At 38.0% G+C, this 18,805-nt stretch overlaps 2 protein-coding genes across 6 annotated transcripts; one reads left to right on the top strand and one right to left on the bottom strand.

The window, feature by feature from the left end:
- Nucleotides 1-4,353: 4,353 nt before the first annotated feature.
- Nucleotides 4,354-12,658, top strand: srrt (serrate RNA effector molecule homolog (Arabidopsis)). 5 transcript variants are annotated; one of them, XM_053331613.1, is made up of 20 exons: nt 4,354-4,421; nt 5,217-5,337; nt 5,558-5,686; nt 5,769-5,915; nt 6,121-6,309; nt 8,000-8,169; nt 8,256-8,440; nt 8,522-8,638; nt 8,725-8,884; nt 8,985-9,139; nt 9,237-9,298; nt 9,407-9,485; nt 10,005-10,196; nt 10,292-10,462; nt 10,690-10,843; nt 11,267-11,460; nt 11,657-11,807; nt 11,976-12,068; nt 12,152-12,266; nt 12,412-12,658. In XM_053331613.1, exons 2-20 carry the CDS (start codon nt 5,219-5,221, stop codon nt 12,485-12,487), a joined length of 2,658 nt encoding a protein of 885 aa, XP_053187588.1. In that variant the 5' UTR covers nt 4,354-4,421; nt 5,217-5,218; the 3' UTR covers nt 12,488-12,658. The 5 variants fall into 5 exon arrangements, with proteins under 5 accessions (XP_053187588.1, XP_053187586.1, XP_053187589.1 ...); XM_053331611.1 differs by having other exon boundaries at nt 11,657-11,813; XM_053331614.1 differs by having other exon boundaries at nt 11,657-11,813; nt 12,152-12,277.
- Nucleotides 12,659-14,266: 1,608 nt separating this feature from the next.
- mogat3b (monoacylglycerol O-acyltransferase 3b) lies at nt 14,267-18,335 on the bottom strand. Its single transcript, XM_053331479.1, has 8 exons — nt 18,321-18,335; nt 17,797-17,887; nt 17,479-17,586; nt 16,687-16,757; nt 15,574-15,778; nt 15,153-15,327; nt 14,869-15,053; nt 14,267-14,782 (listed from the first exon to the last, which is right to left on the bottom strand). The coding sequence occupies exons 2-8, from the start codon at nt 17,876-17,878 to the stop codon at nt 14,628-14,630; spliced, it is 981 nt and encodes a 326-aa protein (XP_053187454.1). The 5' UTR covers nt 17,879-17,887; nt 18,321-18,335; the 3' UTR covers nt 14,267-14,627.
- Between the last annotated feature and the right edge of the window lie 470 nt (nt 18,336-18,805).

Below are 18,805 nucleotides of genomic sequence, written 5' to 3'. Positions count from 1 at the left end.
CCCCCCGGTGTGAAAATGTGCTTCACCTTTTGTTTTTATTAATGTCGAACAAGAAAGAGAAAACTTGTGCTTCCACATGTTTAGTGTGAGTAATAATCTACAAAGAAGCCAGGATTAGCTTGGTCATACTTGATTTGCACCTGCAAGTTTGGACAAGCTAATGAGCTGTCAAACAAGATATGGTATTTTGTCCGTCCCCCTCCCCCCTACTTTTAAAATGACCTGAATGGAGTCCATGCCAGTGTATTTATTTTAAGAGCAGTACAAATGGAAACCTTTAAAAGGCTGTTTCAGCCAAACTCGTTCACTGCTCCAAAATAAATACACAGTTTATTTTTTAATGTTTTAATAATTAAACAGAGTGTGGGCGTTTTCAAAGTACTGTATAAATTTACCCACACTTCATATTTGCCTAAATGTGACTGTACATATGTGATCTGTATTCATTTCATATTGCTACAGAGAAATCAAAATATGTTTTAACCATTATTTTATCAATTAAAATGAAAAAGTCCTGCAATATAAAGTCAACTTAAAACCTAATTTATACCTTTACCACATCAGATAGGGTGACTTAATATATCCTCCTTTTCAAATATAAAACACTGCACACAAAGATTTGTTTTAAAGTGTAAACAATAGGACTGTAAAATCGTTACATTCCATCTTTATATTTCACTGATGATTGATGAAATGACCCGGCACTATAAAGGTTTGATTGGGACGTCTTTGGCAATAGTCTATATTGTAAAAAATAGAACAGCTGTTTTCCTATTTGCAGTATGCTTTAAATGTCTTTTGTACTGTACTTTTTTTTTTTTTTGCTTTATATGTCTCGATTTTAGAGACTCAATTGTTAACTGAAACGTGGAGAAGCCCCCCCCCGCCCCCAGAGTTAATATTTTTTCTGTCTTCTTTTAGAATGTGCCTAGTTTATCACACTTAAATAATACATGTACAGTGTCAAGTATAACTCCCATGTGTAAAGAAGGTTTAATGATCTTAAGGATGTCTTAACATGATCAGTGGAAAGGTGCATTGAATGTGTGATTTGTGGAAGATTAAAGGACATTGAAATGGGACTGTGTGGAGCCACTTTTTTTGTGAAATTAAACTTCAATCCTTACACATGAATTTTCTTGACATAAATGATCACACTTTGCTTTATAATGGCTTTATTTTAATGTGTGTATCATTATCTTGTGATTTTGCAGATCCTACACTTAAAATCATAGTTTGACACAGATGTAAATATCTAAACCAGATGCATTTATTAACCATTTCTAACCTGTAATATACAGTGGTGAAAAGTAAGCCAAAATCAAGGAGTGTATCTTAAATGACACATTATTAGAAGTTTGTGTTTTTTTGTTCACAGTATGAGCTAATGAGTAAAGGTGTTCTGCTGTGACAATTTGTCATGTGGAATAAATACTTAAAACTAATTTATATTAATATTTTTTAAGGTAGTTTCAGTGTCTTCTTCACTGCCTGCCCTCAGTGAGCAGAGCCTTAACGAGGTGGGCTCGTTAATAATGATGAAAAGACCAACCTTATGTAAAAGCGTGGCTCACCCAAGAAAATCTCCTGGTAATTAACTTATGTTCTTTTATGGTCGTTTTAATGAGTTCTCTATTTTTCAGAGGGCCACATTCTCTTAAATCAATGATAAACAAAAGCCTATATTAATACTCTTTTTCATGGCCATTTTGGTTGATAGTCTCTACGTTCAGTTGCCTGCTTTAGGGTGAAATGGTAATTCATTCATAAGACTTCTTGCAGTTGATGAATCTAATTCCTATAATCTTTGCTAACAAGCTCCAAGTCTTTTCATTGTCACCATTTCATGTTCTTTTAATCACGTTACCGGCTGCTTTGAAGAAAGACCATTCATATTTGAGCTGAATTACCTCCAAATAGAAGGTGGGTGTATGTAGGTTAGCCAATGGCTGGATTGTGTGTGAGACTATAGGACATACATACATACACACATATATATATATATATGTATATATATCTCCAAGAAAAATGATGTGAAGCATTTTGACTCATTAGAAATATATGACCTTTCTCTGGATTCTGACTAATGCCAGTTGTACAGTAAGATGTCATCACACTCGGCTGTGCTGAGATTGCCTTGCTTGCTGTTCTTGTTTGTTTCTTTGTTTGTACTGCTGGATTCCAAAGAGACGCGTCATGAGGTAAAGTACACATTTATAGTTATATTTAAATATCAGATTAATTTGCTGCCTGATTTTCACTAGAGGAGTCTCAAACAGGATGATTTATCTTGTCTTTCTCTAACTTGACATTATGTAATGGCATAAAGTATGTTTGACATCTATTTTTTGTGGGTCAACATCTTTAAAATGGCGAATCTTGGTGGATATCTCATTAAATTGCATGTAAAGGAGCTGTAGTGTGCAGATGTTCATCTTTCTATTTTACATTGTTCCTTTGTTCCAGCACCTGTTTGACATTTATTCAATATGGGTGTCCACTACACTTTCAACAAACACTTAAAATTAAAATTTTAAAGTTGAAAAAATGCTAAAGCATAAGAGCAGTGAAAGTATTCAAATGCTATTCAAATGACCTCAAATGGAGAGTGACAGTTTATATCTGTATTGTCTTGTCAAACTCCACTACAGTGTGAATGTTAGTCTCCATCTGATGAGCAGGTTGGCACCCTGTGTGGTAGCTCCTGTATCAGTGTACGAATTTATGTGAATGGGTGAATGTGACATGTAGTGTAAAAGCGCTTTGAGTGGTCAAAAAGACTAGAAAAGCACTATATTAGTACAGTCTATTTACCATTTACAGTTCGGCTTTTGGATGTCAAATGAAACTAAAGGACAGTCTCTACAATTATAATAATCAGATTGAAGTAGAGTTTAATCAGTGGATTAAACTGTACTGTTCCATAAACAGATTCATTTCATGCTTTCTACTATTGACATGAGGCACTGCAATCTTTTATTAAACATAAAGATGAATAATTAATGAAACCTTTTCATTGTTTATGAATGACATTATGTGTGTCATAGTGTACTGTACAATAAACCTGTTGTCAAAGTGAAACGTTTAAATTCTTTACGTCACAAAATTGTTATGTAGTGCCTTTTGATACTGAAATTATATTGTACAAATAAGGAGGGATTAACACTGTATGACATGTGAATGGTTTATTGTTCACATATTTACAGAGTTGTTTGGATCATCCTCACCACTCAAACCGTATCACCACTCCTTTGGAGTTCCGTGGTGGACCCAGACAAGACTTTGCATTTGGACCCAGGGACATCCGGACCCTCCCACAACAAGAAGAATCTGCATTTATCATGGAGGATGAAGCACAGGCTACTCAAGTGTGGCAACGCGTAATCCAGGATTATATGAAGCACCAGTTGAGGTTCAGAGGAAGGACGAAGAAAAGCACAAAAAAAGGATAAACTTAGCAGTTTATTGGATAATGTCAAATAAAATAGAATGAGAGATGAATCTATTAAAATATTATTCAAATACCAAAACCTTTAACAGTGACTTTTTTAAGCACATGTTCACAACACCTCTTATCTGCTATTGAAAAGTACATTCGGAAAATATGAATGCCACATACACATGAGGTTTAAAATAACAGTACAAACTGGTTGTTTTAACACTTAACCTGCTAATACAGATTTAATGGTTATATCAAGTCAAATAACTACAGGCCCAGTGCCCCAGAATAAGTATTTTTGTATAGTTTGACTGATTATTAGACCTGTTATCCGTGTGTACAGTTGCATGACGACATTGAGGTCTCATCATAACCCACCCACTCACTGTACACCCACGCCTGATAAGGTGATGCTGCTGCAACAGTGCCAAAAATCCCTGAGTCAGTGACTTATGGCAGATTCACATGATTTTTTAAACAAATGCCTCTATGTAGCATATTTGGCCCAGAAATCTTAAAAGTGAATTGGAAAAATTAAAATTGAAAATGCAATCATGAGTCAGGATAAGAGACATTTAAAATATTTCCATTTGGTGGAATAGTGTCACTTCATAAAAGCAGGGAGTTTTAGGTTTTGTTTTTTAAATAAGTGTACATCATACAGCTTGGTAAGAACTAACTCAAACATATATATATATATATATATATATGTATATATATATATATATATATATATATATGAGTTAGTTCTTACAATTCATAAAGCTGTATGATGTACACTTATTTAAAAGACTTCAAATAGTGTGAAATAATGATTTTTCCAGCCTTTACAGATATAATTGAAATTTACACTCCACACCAGGTGGCGGCGGTAATGCACCATCTTGTTGTTCGTCAACGACCCTAAAACATGAAGAAGGAGAGGAGGGAGGCGAAGAAGAAGACGACACGAAGCTCATCCTAGTAAATAATAATTACTGAGGTACAGAAGTGTTTTCCTCACACTGTGTCACATCGTATAAACTGGTATTAAAACACTTAGGTGGCAGTTGATGTCTCATCTAGAAAAAGACTTATCTGTAGCCTTAGCTAGACTGGAGCTCTTAATTTCTACCTTGCTGCTAGCATCCTGGCTAACGCGAGCTAACCGACACCACAACAATAAGTTATTCCCTTTGTTTTGACCCGGGAAGACACACATTTATCCTAGTTTATGCTAACGTTACAGTTTGTAGTCCCTAAATATTTGACAATTTGGCTTCCAAAGTGATATGCCATCAGCTAGCAGCTTTGTCGTTGTTTCAGCAGCACAGTTTATGCTAATTGTTAGCCGCCTCTCAGGCAGACCATCTTAGTATTTTATCTTTAGGTTTTGATAGTTTCTCAGCAACAGTTGAATCCACAATACAAACTGCAAAGTTGAGTGTTGGTTAAAATTCAGCTTCCAGGTTTGCATCATTAACCATTCGCCTAGTTATCTCTTCCCCTCTTTTTTTTAGCATGCCTGCTAGGCTACATGCAGGCTCAATGTCACAATACTGTGTCAGTCATAAATGAACAAGCTTTACTTGCTTTTTGACAATTATCTGTCTGCTGATGATACAGTTAGGTCCATATATAGTTGGACACAGACACAAGTTTTATTATTTGACCTGTCTACCAAAACATATTCAACATACAGCTATACAATTTATATGTGTTAAAAGTGCAGGTTCTCTACGTGTCTTAGGAAATGTATATGTATATATCATATGATATGTCTTTTCTGACTTCATAGAGATGGGAGACAGTGATGATGAGTATGATCGAAGGAGAAGGGACAAATTCAGACGGGAGAGAAGTGACTATGATAGGTCCAGAGAGAGAGAAGACAGACGCAGAGATGACTGGAATGACAGGTAAGAAAAAGAGATGTGTCAAAGCTCAGAGAAATATCATTCATGACAGTGATTCAGTTCAACCCCATGCAGCCACCTCATCTCTAAAAATCATAATAAGTGTAGCTAAATGGTGGCTCTCTGATCCTCTCACTCTTGAGTGTAACTATGTTCAGTATTAATATTTGTATAACTGAAGTGTTCCTGTCCTGTTTTTTTTTTCCTGAAATCAACTTACCAGAGAGTGGGACAGGGGCAGAGAACGGCGTAGCCGTGGAGAATACCGGGATTATGACAGAGGTCGTAGGGAGAGATTCACCCCTCCCAGACATGATATGAGTCCCCAGCAGAAACGTATGAGGAGAGACTGGTGAGATCTGCAGCAACACTCTTTCACAGCCTACACACCTGGTATCTGCTGTTGTTTAATCTTGTTTCTCTCCCGCATACAGGGACGACCATGGTGGAGAACCTTACCGAGGTGGATATGACTTGGGTTATGGAGGTGGAGGAGGACCCAGCTATGGCCCACCACAGCACTGGGGCCACCCTGACCTGCACCTCATGCAGCCACATCATGGCATCCCCATTCAGGCGAGGTGAGAGTTACAGTCAGAGTTGAAAGAGCTTAGGATTCTAACAACTGCAACATTTGTTGGGTATTGAACGTTAATTTAATTGTGTTTAAAAAAAAAACAAAACAAAGGACAATATGTTCTCTGTTATCACACAACTAATACATAGAATAATTTAAAAAATAAACTCGTATGCTCACCCACTTATAACTTGCCTCTCTTCTGTCAGGCTTGGTAACATACATGACATGGACTTGGGTCCTCCCCCTCCGATAATGAAGAGCTTTAAAGAGTTCCTGCTGTCCCTGGATGATTCTGTGGATGAGACTGAAGCAGTCAAACGCTACAATGAGTACAAAATCGACTTCCGCCGACAGCAGATGCAGGATTTCTTTTTGGCTCATAAGGATGAAGAGTGGTACGATCTTAATTTCCTTTACTACATAAACTCTAATCATGAATAGTAGTAAATTTCATGTAGATGTACAGTTAGTTATTTTATTAGTTGAAGTCTTTTAGCCACCTAAGCTTTGATTGTCATGGCCAGATTTCCTTTTTTTTATTTTTTACAATGTTTCATTACCATAATTCTTTTTAGATATAATTGCTTTTTTTGAATAACAATCTAATAAGTGGTGCTTGGTCCTATGGTGGGTGTATCGTGGGACATTATTCATACATTGATATTTTTTTGATGGCTGATTAATCAAGCATTTGCATTAACATCTTTGACCATATAATATAATGTGATATCTCCAGTTATGGCTTTTTTATGAGGGCAGTTGCACCCATGTACTAGGACCGGGCCCACAATCAGCACAGATTGTCTTATGAATGATTTGTGTTACAGTACTTGTAGTTTATAAAGGAAGAAAATCAACCCAAATTCAACATCAGTCCAAATTACTACATGCCTATCGAAAGGACTCAGCAGGTCTGAGATAGAGTAAACTCACTTTATTATATTCTTCTTCACAATGATGTACAGTAAATCAATAAAAGCACTTTTCTCTAAATTCTTTTCACAAACATGCAATAAAAAGATTAAAGCTGAATTAATTCAATTTTATTTCAACTCCATGCAGCCTTGGCTATAAAGACATCCTCATTGTTTGGGTTGATTTTCTCTTTCTTGTTCAACATTTTAACCGTTTTTTAATGCCCGTTAATGCTTATTACACTTATTTCACAGGTATCATGCAAACTTGTTTTGTTGTTGTCATAACCCATTTTCCTCCCTCCATTCCTACTACTACGTTGACGACGTGTTTTTTTCAAGATGAGAAAAAGTGGAGCTCACTCGCACGAGTCGGTCTTAGACAGTGAGGGCATGCACTGCGCACAATGCAGTTGCTCTTAGACACACAGTATCAGGGATCTTAGATAGACAGTCAAGTAGTCTACCGCGCATGGAGATTTTTGTTTTCTTGTTTTATGCTTTTTCCACACTATTTTCTTTTTACATTCGGATCAAATCGAATCCCAAAACCGAATTTGTGTGTATACAGACACACCATTGGGGTGAAGTGGAGCGCATTTTCACAGAAGAGACCCCTCTCTGTATTTATTTGTTATTAAACTGGCAGAGCAAAAGGTAACTGTAGTCCACTCACTGATACACATTTATTATGTGAAAATTTGAATATGTGAATGCTTAATTTTACATTCTCTCTGTTGTGTTTTTTTCTTTATTTTTTGGTGAGTTAACCTCAAACTTTTTAGTAATGTGCAATAATCACAGCTACAGCAATCACAGAGTCTAAACATGCATACACTGAAAGACTTAACACAACAAGCAATTTACAGCAGATGCAAATCACAGTCTTGATTATGGTAGTCATCTGTTTAGATACTTTAATTCCACTGACTGATTTTTGGCATTTTTAACTTTTTCCAACAAACAACCATCTGGATGTAAAAGATATTTGTTAATGATGTGGTGATAAGACAATAGTAATATGCAGTTTAATTAATCATTGTACTTTTGTGACAGCACAGATGCAGCATAGACATATAATATGAATTTGTTCTCTAACTTTTACATCCCGTTCATCCCAACCCTCGTCATTCCCTCCCCACTCTTTTGTGGACCCCGACTGTGGACACAGGTTCAGGTCCAAGTACCACCCAGATGAGGCCAGCCGACTTAAGGCAGAGGCCCACGGTGCCCTGCGCAACCGTGTGAATGTCTTTGTGTTCCTGATGGAGAATAGCTGGTTTGATAATGTCTCTTTGGACATTGAACAAACACCAGCCATCATCAAGGTTCTGGATGCAGGTGAGGCCCCCGGAATAATTGTATCTAAAGAATATAAACAGTCATCAACTGTAGCCTGAACCACAAAACCTATTGCTTGCCTTCAGCCGTGATAAAAATGGAAGGTGGGACAGATCATGATCTTCGCATCTTGGACTTGCCATCTGAAGAGGAAGAGGACAGGGAGAAGGCGGCGTCTGTTTCAGGGGGAGCTGAACCTCCTAAGAGAGAAGAGCTCAAAATGTTGGATGGCGACCGCAAACCCTCAGAGGAGAAAGACAAGACCGAAAAGGTAAGTTTTGTTCTCTGTCAGCCTCTCCCAGGCAGTAAAGATTTCATTGTGCTAAACTGATGTCAGTAAACTTTGTTACAGGACCAGAGCGATTCTGCCATCACAGAGAGAGCTGCAGCCAGAGCGGAAAAAGGGGAGGATATTAAAGAGGAGGGAGAGAAAGAACCTACAGAAGAAGACATGCCCGAACCCAAGAAGGTCAGTGTCACTTCCATTATATTACTTATTTGCTAATGAGGAGAATGGACTGAATGGCTCTCATTGTTCTCTCTTTCATTTACCAGCCAAGAAGAAAGAGAAAGCGCAGCGGGGATAGTGATGATGAAGCCAGTGCCTCAGAGAGCGATTCAGACTCGGATTCAGACTCCAACTCCAACTGCTCTGACAAACCCGTAAAGAAAGAAGAGGTGGAAGACAAGGATGAGGAAGAAGAGGAGGGTGAAGGTGAGGAATGAAATTCGTAGTGAGATGTCCTATTTAAAATGTTTTTTTCCGCTTCTATATTTCCAGTAGTCATAACTCTCTCTCCCATCTAATGACAAAGAGGTGAAACCTAAGGAGAACACTGAGGAGGAGGAGGAGAAGAAAGAAGAAAAAAAGCCCAAAGATGACTCTCCCAGACCCCGGCCTCTCCACAGGACCTGCTCTCTGTTCATGAGAAGCATTGCTCCAACTATTTCCAAGGCTGAGATTATCGCAGTGAGTTGACACAGGCTCTGTTCTTGTCAAGAGAATCACACTAAATAAAGTGTCTTTGTTTAAAAGTCAGTATGCTTATCTATTTTTCCTTTCTCAGCTGTGTCGTAGATACTCTGGCTTTCTCCGGGTTTGCTTGTCCGACCCTCATCCAGAGCGCAGGTTCGTTTAAAAAAATATCTGTACATCTGCGTATGTGTCACATATTGTGTAAAGCAAGAGACTACAAGACTACACATTGATGTTTAAGTGAACCCTGTGCTGTTGCAGGTTCTTCAGACGTTGCTGGGTGACATTTGATCGCAGCGTCAACATCAAAGAGGTCTGCTGGAATCTGCAGAACATTCGAGTAAGTGTGTCAGACTCTGGTGACAGTCCATACAGCAGTGTATGTGTTACAGAGCAGGCGAAAGAGACAAAATGATCCCATCTAATCTGTTTTATATATTTTTGCTGTGTTTTTTGTCTTAGTAAATTACTGTAATGTATGTACTGCATGAATGTGTTGCTAGCATTGCACTTTCTATGCTGAGCGTTAAATAATAATAATAATAATAATAATAATAATAATAATAATAATGATGATAATACATTTTATTTAAAGGCGCCTTTCTTGGCACTCAACTTTCCTAAACATTAATGTCGAGTGTGACGTATTCTCGCCTCTTTATTGTTTTATTTTATCATGATAGCTGCAGTGAAAGATGTTGTATCTCCAAAACAACACTTCTGAACAGTTTCATCTCAGCATGTTGGACTCAATCAGCCTTGGATAGATTTTTTGCTTCTGTTTTGTAGAACAAGTGTAATTTCCCTAAACTGCAATTAAGGCCTTTAAAAGGTCTGTTGTATACTCCACACTTCACAGCTGCGAGACTGTGAGCTGGCACCAGGGGTGAACAGGGACCTGGCGCGGAGGGTGCGTAATGTTAATGGCATCACTCAGCACAAGCAGGTGCTCCGCAATGACATCAAGCTGGCTGCCAAACTCATCCATGCCTTGGACGATAAAGGAGACCTGTGGAGCTTGAAGTCTCAGGACGATAGTCAGAGCACAGAGGTAAGTGCATTTTTGGATGTGTTTGTGTTTTTCAAAAATAGATCATTTTCAAATGATCCTGTCATCACTAAATTATTCATTTGTGTTTCCCAAAGCTGCCAGCCCAGAACCCCATCTTGAAGAATATCACTGATTACCTGATAGAGGAGGTGAGTGCTGAGGAGGAGGAGCTCCTGGGCTCTGCAAGCGGGATGGATTCTGAGGAGGGCACCAAGGAAGGAAACCCTACAGAGATGACTGTGGAGAGGGACGACAAGCTAGCCAAGGTTTGCCTGTTGCAGTTATGAATTTGTAATATACGGCAGCACTGGGGAAAACAATTCCTGATCTGAATCAATCATTGTATTTAAAAAACAAACACACAATTTACATTTTAAAATATATTGTATTTGTAGTGTTCCACGCCTGTCACTCAAATGGCTGGCTATATTGAAATGACCAAATCTGTACATTCAGTTTTCATAAGGTTTCTTTGCCCTCTACCTTGTTCCAGGTTTTGGATCGGCTGATCTTGTACCTGCGCATTGTGCATTCAATTGATTACTACAACACCTGTGAATACCCCAGTGAGGATGAAATGCCCAATCGCTGTGGCATGATCCATGTACGTGGACCCATCCCCCCCAACCGCATTACACATGGAGAAGGTCGGTCTGCTTCACTTGTTTGTGTTATGTAACATTGGGGGAGGGCAGTGGGAAGAGAGAGAGAGTAAATATGTCAATTGTACAGCAGCAAATGTAATTTAATTGATTTATGTACAGGATTGAACTGCAGTTTGATTTATAATTTTGTTTAATTTTTATTTATCTAAAAATATGTGGAATTATTGATAATATTCTTTAATATATTCAGTCCCTGCTAAACCATGTATTTTACATTTGTTTCACTGTTTCTCGCCTCTCACATTTTCCTGCTAACTTCTAATAGTTTTAAAATTTCTTTTAGAACCATGACCATTTTTATATATTTGTGAATGCTTTCTCAGGGGAAAATTTCATATTTGATACTGTGTTTTCATAGATGATTTACCTGCATGTTAAAGCTGCTTTTTTTTTTTTTTCAAATAGTGCAACAATGGCAGAAGATGATGGAGGAGAAGCTGTGTCCTTTGTTTAGTTTAAAAGAAGTACTGTCTGAGGATGAGGCAGTGAAGATGGGCCGCAAGGACCCTGCGGAGGAGGTGGAAAAGTTTGTGTCTGCAAACACTCAAGAGCTTGGAAAGGACAAGTGGCTCTGTCCGCTTAGTGGCAAGAAGTTTAAGGTGAGCGCTTGTAAAGCAAAGAATTGAGGACTGTACAACACAAAAAGATGTGATTTTGTCCAAATTTCAAAGGATTTAAAATGTTTATACAAGTTATCTGTTGTGCTTTCAACCTATCAGAAGACATAGTCATACACTTTTTTGTTTAGTTCTTTTCATCACGCTAAGATTTCATGCATGTTTAATTAAATCTTAGGGGCCAGAGTTTGTACGGAAGCACATCCTCAACAAACACGGGGATAAAATTGAAGAAGTAAAAAAGGAGGTGGTGTTCTTTAACAATTTCATGATGGATGCCAAGAGACCGTCTCTGCCAGAGATGAAAATTCCTCCTCTTCCAGTCCCAGGTCAAGGTAGAAATGATATTTCTATCTACTCAGTTCAGATACTAATAAAGGATTGTAGCTCTTTAACAATGACTGACTGAATAAATGAATTAGTGCACTGGAGCTTAAATAATGGAATAATCTTTCAGTATGAGCTAATTTTTTTTTCTGTTTGGGACTGTCCTGCAGGCTTGCTTTCTCCCAGCATGCCATTTCCTCCTCAGGGTCCTCAGGGTCCAATGGGTTTTGGACAGCCTCGCCCCCCACTGATGGGCTACGGTGGTATGTTCTCTGACTGTACTTGTTTTTGTCATGTTGGATGGCAACCAGTATTTTTTGTTCTGATTTTAAATCCTTTGTTGCAGGAGGACCTCCCTATCCCCCCAATCAGTACGGAGGAGGAGGAGGAGGAGGAGGCAGAGGCAACTACGACAACTTCCGCGGACAAGGTGGCTACCTTGGGAAGCCACGCAACATTAGGTGAGACCACTGTACGTCTGACCTTTATTTTGCTTTGGTCTGTGTCTGTTTTCTGGTCTTGGAGAGTTATGATCCACTTTATTCATTATCTTTTCTGTTCTTCTTTTCTCTTCTGTTTTTCTCCTCACACCCTCAACTGTCTCAGAATGTCACGAGGTGATCCACGCAACATCATTGAATATCGCGACCTTGACGCACCTGATGATATGGACTTCTTTTAGAAGGTTCACTTAGTCTTTGGTCTTAATTCTTCCCCTGTTTTGTGTTCTGCTCGCTATGTGTAGAGATTAGCTCATTTGTTTTCCTAAATATTTTATTTTGCAATTATTGTGCCACTACTAGAACAAACTTCTGCTGTAAACTTGTTCTTCAATAAAGTTGTGATCTAATTACAGTAATATGTATTATGTGGTTTATCAAACGCTGTGTGTGTTACTCTAGGCAGATCAGAGCATCGAAAAGATTCAGAAAAGCAGCCAGTCAGAATTATAAGGACAAGCTTCAGATGAAGAAATGTGGTCTGGTTGACACATTGATCCTAGATGTCTCATATCCTTCTGTGGTCACATCAGCATTTAACAACTTGGGATCAAGGCATGTTTATTTGTATAGCACATTTCAGCAACAAGGCAATTCAAAGTGCTTTACATAAAACATAAAAGGCATCAAGACAAAATGCAAAAGAAACATGAAGCAATTTAATATTATATGTAATATTTAAATACTATTAAAAAGTTCAATAGAAAATTAAAATAAGCTAAAATAGAATAAGAAATAAAATGAGAGTAAAAGTGACAGTGGAGTGTAAGACATTAATCAAAAGCCTCAAGTTAGATTCAATAAAAGGCAGCGGCAAACAGAAAAGTCTTCAGCTTTGATTTCTAAGAACTGAGGCTTGCAGCGTATCTGCAGTTCTCTGGGAGTTTGTTCCAGATATGTAGAGCATAAAAACTCTGGGGATAGCAGTATTAAAAAAATCAGAAAAAGGCAAAATCAAAGAAGTCTTTGACAAACAGGAAGCCAGTGTAAAGATCTAAGAACTGAAGTGAACAGAAGAAGCCCCAGAATGGAGCTTTGGGAACACTGCACATCATTTTTATCCACTCAGATCTATAACTACCTGTAGACACAAAGTAGTCCCTCTCCCTTTTAAATAGGATTCAAACCAGTTCAGGGCTGTCTCCACACAGTGTTGTAAGTGCCAAAAAATTGTTCAGCTGTCAAAAAACAGCTTTTTTTTTTGATAGATTTTACTTAAGAATAGGAGGTTAAATATGGTCCTAGAATTGTTCATCAGTGATGTGCAAAAGTGACTGCACTTCTCAGAGCCTGTGAGAAGAAACCTCAGAGGAGATTTGTACAAAATCTAGTTTTTATGGTCGATAGGATCAAATTGTATCGTGTATATATAAATGAAATTTTAAGTGGACATCAGCACAACACAAGCTTAAACACATTAGTCATTAAGAGGGACTAATTAGTGTTAGACATTTTGTACATTTTGTCTTGTTTTGCTAAATGTATAAAGTAATTAGATGATAATATTGTGTTTTTGTACACCTGTGCTCATGCCCAGTCCTGAACAGCTGATATTCTCTGTGGCACATTCGGAGACCCCCACCCCTCCCTCCTCGCCCCAACCCTTCTGATAAAGGACTTGAAACAGATGTGAAGACTGGTTGCCCTCTAGTGGGTAAAGCATTGAATTGCATAATGTGGACGTCTGCTGGCCATTTGATTTGGCACAGAGGCTAACTGGAAAACTGCAGGAGGCTGTCATTACTGCACAAAACATTCAGAATTGCTGAACTGAAATAAAATGTAGTTTCTTCACAATACAAATACACCATTTACAAAGAAATTAAGTATTTTACTTAAGTATGTGTATACAACTGTTGCTAGTACCATGAAAAATGCATTCTTGTGATTTTCTACATAATTCATCTGCTTGATTCCTGTTCTCCCACAAATTGTTAGAAAAACAAGCAACACATTTTAACATAAGCAATCATTTATTACCAATAATTTACCATATCATAACCAGATTTGTGTAAACATATTAGAAAAGACATATTTAAGTGTGATGTAAACATAATGTCAAAAGCATGATAATACATCAATATTCTCAGTGCTTTGGGAATGTAGTTTTCCCAAATCATGGCCTTCACATTTCATTAATTATGAGGCACATGTTAAATACTTTCACATCAGCACTTACAATATGAACTCTGAAGATCAGTTTCATTACCACATCTGACTGACCACACTGTAAACTCTCATTGTTGGAGTACTGTTGAAGGCGAGTGTCATTAAGCGCAGCATATAAAAATGCAGCGGTGGAGTTCAAGCTATTTGAAACGTCTAAATGATCTGAAGCTTGTGACTTTCTGAAAGTCCACAGCTGACCTTGTGTTCATGGAATAATTTGGACAGGCCCTCCATGTAAAGTTTATGATAGTGGTCGACCTCCTCCTCAGTTGGTGTGACACGTTTTGGCACTGAGATGGGACTTCCCACTGCAAGAAGCACAGTGTTAGAATAAAGGTGGGTCAGTACATTAAGTTAGGAATATTAACTATCTCCAGGATCATGAAATACTCACCAACAGTGGTGACTGGAGACCTGTAGGGCAGCAATCCAAAGCGCTCACCAACAAATAGACATGGGGCAAAACCCATTATCTTTTTGAACAGGTCCTGTAATCTCCGACCTAGGCTGCCATCTGAGAAAATTACCTGCCGAAAGAGTTCATTCTCCCCGAACAAGTAAACAGGCACCAGGTCAGCCCTGAGGAAAGTCAGCAGAGGTTATGTCACTGTGTCCAGTTGTTGTCAGTTGGCTGCATGTGAGTATAAAATTGATTATGGTTATTTCCTGTGTTCTCACCCAAACTCAAGAGCTATCCTGACAAATCCCTTTCTTTGCTTCATGACCACTGTGTGGACTCCAGGAGAGGATGCCAGAGACTCTGCAGCGCCCCCAATCACAATCACCACTGCATTTCCTTTACCACTTTTTGAAAGGAGGTGGGTGAGGCTTGGTTTGCTGACTGGATAAAGACCTAGTCATATAGAAAAAGTAAGAGAGCATAAATAATTCAATGGAGACTGATTCTGTTTAAAGACAAGCAGAACAAAACAACTTGTCTGATAGTAAAAAAAAAGGCATCACACATTCAATGACTGATCTATGTGCAATCTAACAAACTAAAAGTGAATTTTCACTTTAATTATTAACCTCATATAAACTGCTTATCAGACTATGAGACAGAACAGTTCAGCTCTTTTGCTGAGCTTGTTTTAAATACCTGCAGCCATTATGTAGTCCCTGAAGAGTGGTATCTTGAAGAGTCCTGCCAATACCGCCAGGCAGGAACGCATCCCAGGAAATGCCTCCACAAAGCCACAGCTCTCTGTGGTGAAGCAGGCAAAGCCTCCAGCACACATGATACCGTGCGGGTGACAGCCTAAGATGTAGTTTTTGTTTGGATTCAGCTCAGCTGTCTTCACCAACTGAGCAAGAAAATTAACACAAGGGGATTAACAGAGTTGATCAATCAATCTCTGTTCTTCATATTAAAAGAACCAAGTTTCACTGTATGTAATTTGAATAAGACATCACAGAAGAGTCACACCAGATGAGTGCCACAGGCCTTTTGTTGAGAAAAGGTACCAATGCAACTATGTCAGAATACTTAATTACAAGTAAAAAGTCCTTTATAAAAAAACCTACTTAAGTAAAAGCAGTAAAATGTAGTAAAAGTAGGTTTGGTCCCTCTGGCTGATATATTATTAATATGACATCATTAGATTATTAATACTGAAGCATCAGCAGCATGTTACTGTTGTAGCTGCTGGAGGTGGAGCTAGTTTTAACTACTTTATCTACACTTAGCTAGTTTAGTGCACTGTTTCCCAACCTAGGGGTTGGCCCCTCCGATGGGTCAGCAGATAATTGTGAGAGGTCATGAAATGATTAATGGGAGAGGAAAGAAGAAAAACACAAAGTTCTGATACAGAAATTTGTTTTCAGGTTTTTTTTGGACATCTTCTCTAGTCTTTGATTTTTGGTGAATTATTGGGTCATTTGAACATTTATTAAAATGAAAGCATGTGAGAAGTTTAGAGGGAGAAATCATTATTTGGTGGTGCTGCTAACAACTCATAGACATCTGAAATGTGACACTGACAACACACTGCTTGTGTCCAAAATTAAATGATTGTTTAACATAGTTTCACTAATACACATTTCATTTTTTCATGAAAGAGTTAGGATAAAGCTGACTTTTGTTTCAAAATAGTTTTCCAGTCACTTTGAATCAATCTCAGATCCATTTGTTCCAAGTTAAGTTAATACAATTAGATGATGAGAAGAACACCAGATCTGAGGCAAGTATTAAAAGATGCATGATTAATCTTACCTTGATTGGAAAATAGTCTCTCATGTGGTCCCATACCTTCCACTTCCTTAGAAATAGTGTTCTCCTGCCTCCTGATGGAGACATTAGAAATCTTACAGACACTATGTGTGGGTGTGACCCAATTTCACACTACATACTAACTGTATACATTATATAATACACACTAGAGCTTGGTTTTGGTACTCAATACTTTAAGGTTTAAGGTCAAACAATATCTGCATTTGATCATTTTTTGACCCAGATCAAGAAACAATAGCTGTTTGTTTGGTTCTCAGCCAATCACTGCAAGTGTTCTTTGATTTAATGCATCTTATGATTGGCCCACTACCCCCGAAGCTACAACCCATACAAATCCATCTGTGGTGATAATACTTCATTGTAACAAACAACTGAATGATTCCATTCAGATAATAAGTATCCAGTGAAGTAGAGAAAACAATTATTGAATGAAGTACTCTATTGGTACCAGTATCATTTTAAGGGTACTGGTATTTTTAAAAGGTACCCAGCCCTCGGGTACACTTATTGTCTTAGTGTACAGTTTTTGTAGTTGATATACAAAATATTCAACATAGGTAACTGTTTTATATTATCAAACAGTGACTTCACAAATAGAAAGTAAAATGTGTTTCCAGTTTGTTTTTATATTTTCCAGCTGTGAGTAGCTCCACTATTTCCTTTCCAATGCATTATGGGACAGCAGTGTGCACTCTCAGAAATCTAGTGTTTCAGTCTGTACACTGCATGTTGTGTTGACAGTCATGAATACTTAAATGATGCAGTTTCCTTTACCTCTTTCAGGGGTTTGCCAGTCCTTCATCAGCCATATGAAGTATAGAGTGGGGAGCGGCCACAGTGAGGTAAACATGAGATACACCATCAAGATGATACAAGACACCCCTGAATGTGTGTCATGTTGGATGATATGAGAGACCAAATGTTAGGGGTACAAAATATGTCTTAAGTTAGCTCTGGTGCAAATGTTAATACAGCATGGTTAAACAGATGTATCAAAATGCTTATGAATAAATAGGTGAGCTAATGTACTGTAGCAGAATGTATTATTAATATTATACAAGTTCAAGCAGAGTAAATGTAGTGGGACCTTACCTAAAAAGAGAAACGTCAGTTCCCATTGCAGAACACTCAACACCTCTAAAAACTCCTTCCACTTAGTTTTTTCTGTAGTCATTCCTGCTACCTGCAGAAAATACCATTAATGTTTGCAATCAATAGCATTTAAAGCTATGCTTTCATCCAATAAAGGTCACAGGTGTAGAAATGATATACTGCATATCTGAAAAATGATAAAGGTTGCTTTTATCTGAGATTATGATTCAATTTATGATCAATGTCTTCATCAGTAATCGGCTCTTCAGCTTGTGCTCTTAATCTCCCTTCAGGGAAGACGTAGACTTAAACATTTTCAAGGGTTCCAGCAGCCTGATCAAATTACTTACTTAAGAACAAGCTCACAGGCAAACCAAGACAGAAGGACTTTTAATTTTCTCACAAATAAAACTTTTATCAGTCAAACTGGAAGGACCACAAAACACCTCAGGCTTCAAAATCATTACAGGAATATAAAACACATTTTATGACCAGGCTGCTTAACATAAAACATAACACTTTACCTTATTAAAGTTTATTCCAGAGTTAATTTTGAATGGATGCAGATTCACCAGTGCAAGAAAAGCTCAGCATGTAGTATGCACTTTGACCAGACCACGTAAAGCCACTGATAACAAATCCACTCCCCCAGTACTTTGACACATAAGCAGGCAGTGTCAGAGACCAAAGCATGCACAAAGTGTTAGAATCTAATTCTTTGTGCACCAGATCTTCAGAGTGTCTTCAGGAGGACGTGCCATTGGATCCGTGTTTAAGTCTCATTTGTTTTTGATCACTCCAGTGGCCAACGTGTCAATCTGTTCGGCTGTTATTATTCAACTTCATGGGAGCTCATACCTCATTCAGCTGTAGTGGTCTTGTTTTCCTCTGACGCTGTAAAATGCAAAAAATATTTCCCTTTGTATCTCCTTGCTTTCCTCATAAGTTATATTAGCTGTGCTGATATAATACACAATCTAGTTTTACCAGAAAAACTTTAACAGAAGTG

Source organism: Scomber japonicus, chromosome 13 (assembly GCF_027409825.1).
Source record: "Scomber japonicus isolate fScoJap1 chromosome 13, fScoJap1.pri, whole genome shotgun sequence".
Classification (NCBI taxonomy): Eukaryota; Metazoa; Chordata; class Actinopteri; order Scombriformes; family Scombridae; genus Scomber; species Scomber japonicus.
The sequence above is the reverse complement of the archived record's forward strand: the minus strand, read 5'-3'. Positions and strand labels throughout refer to the sequence as shown.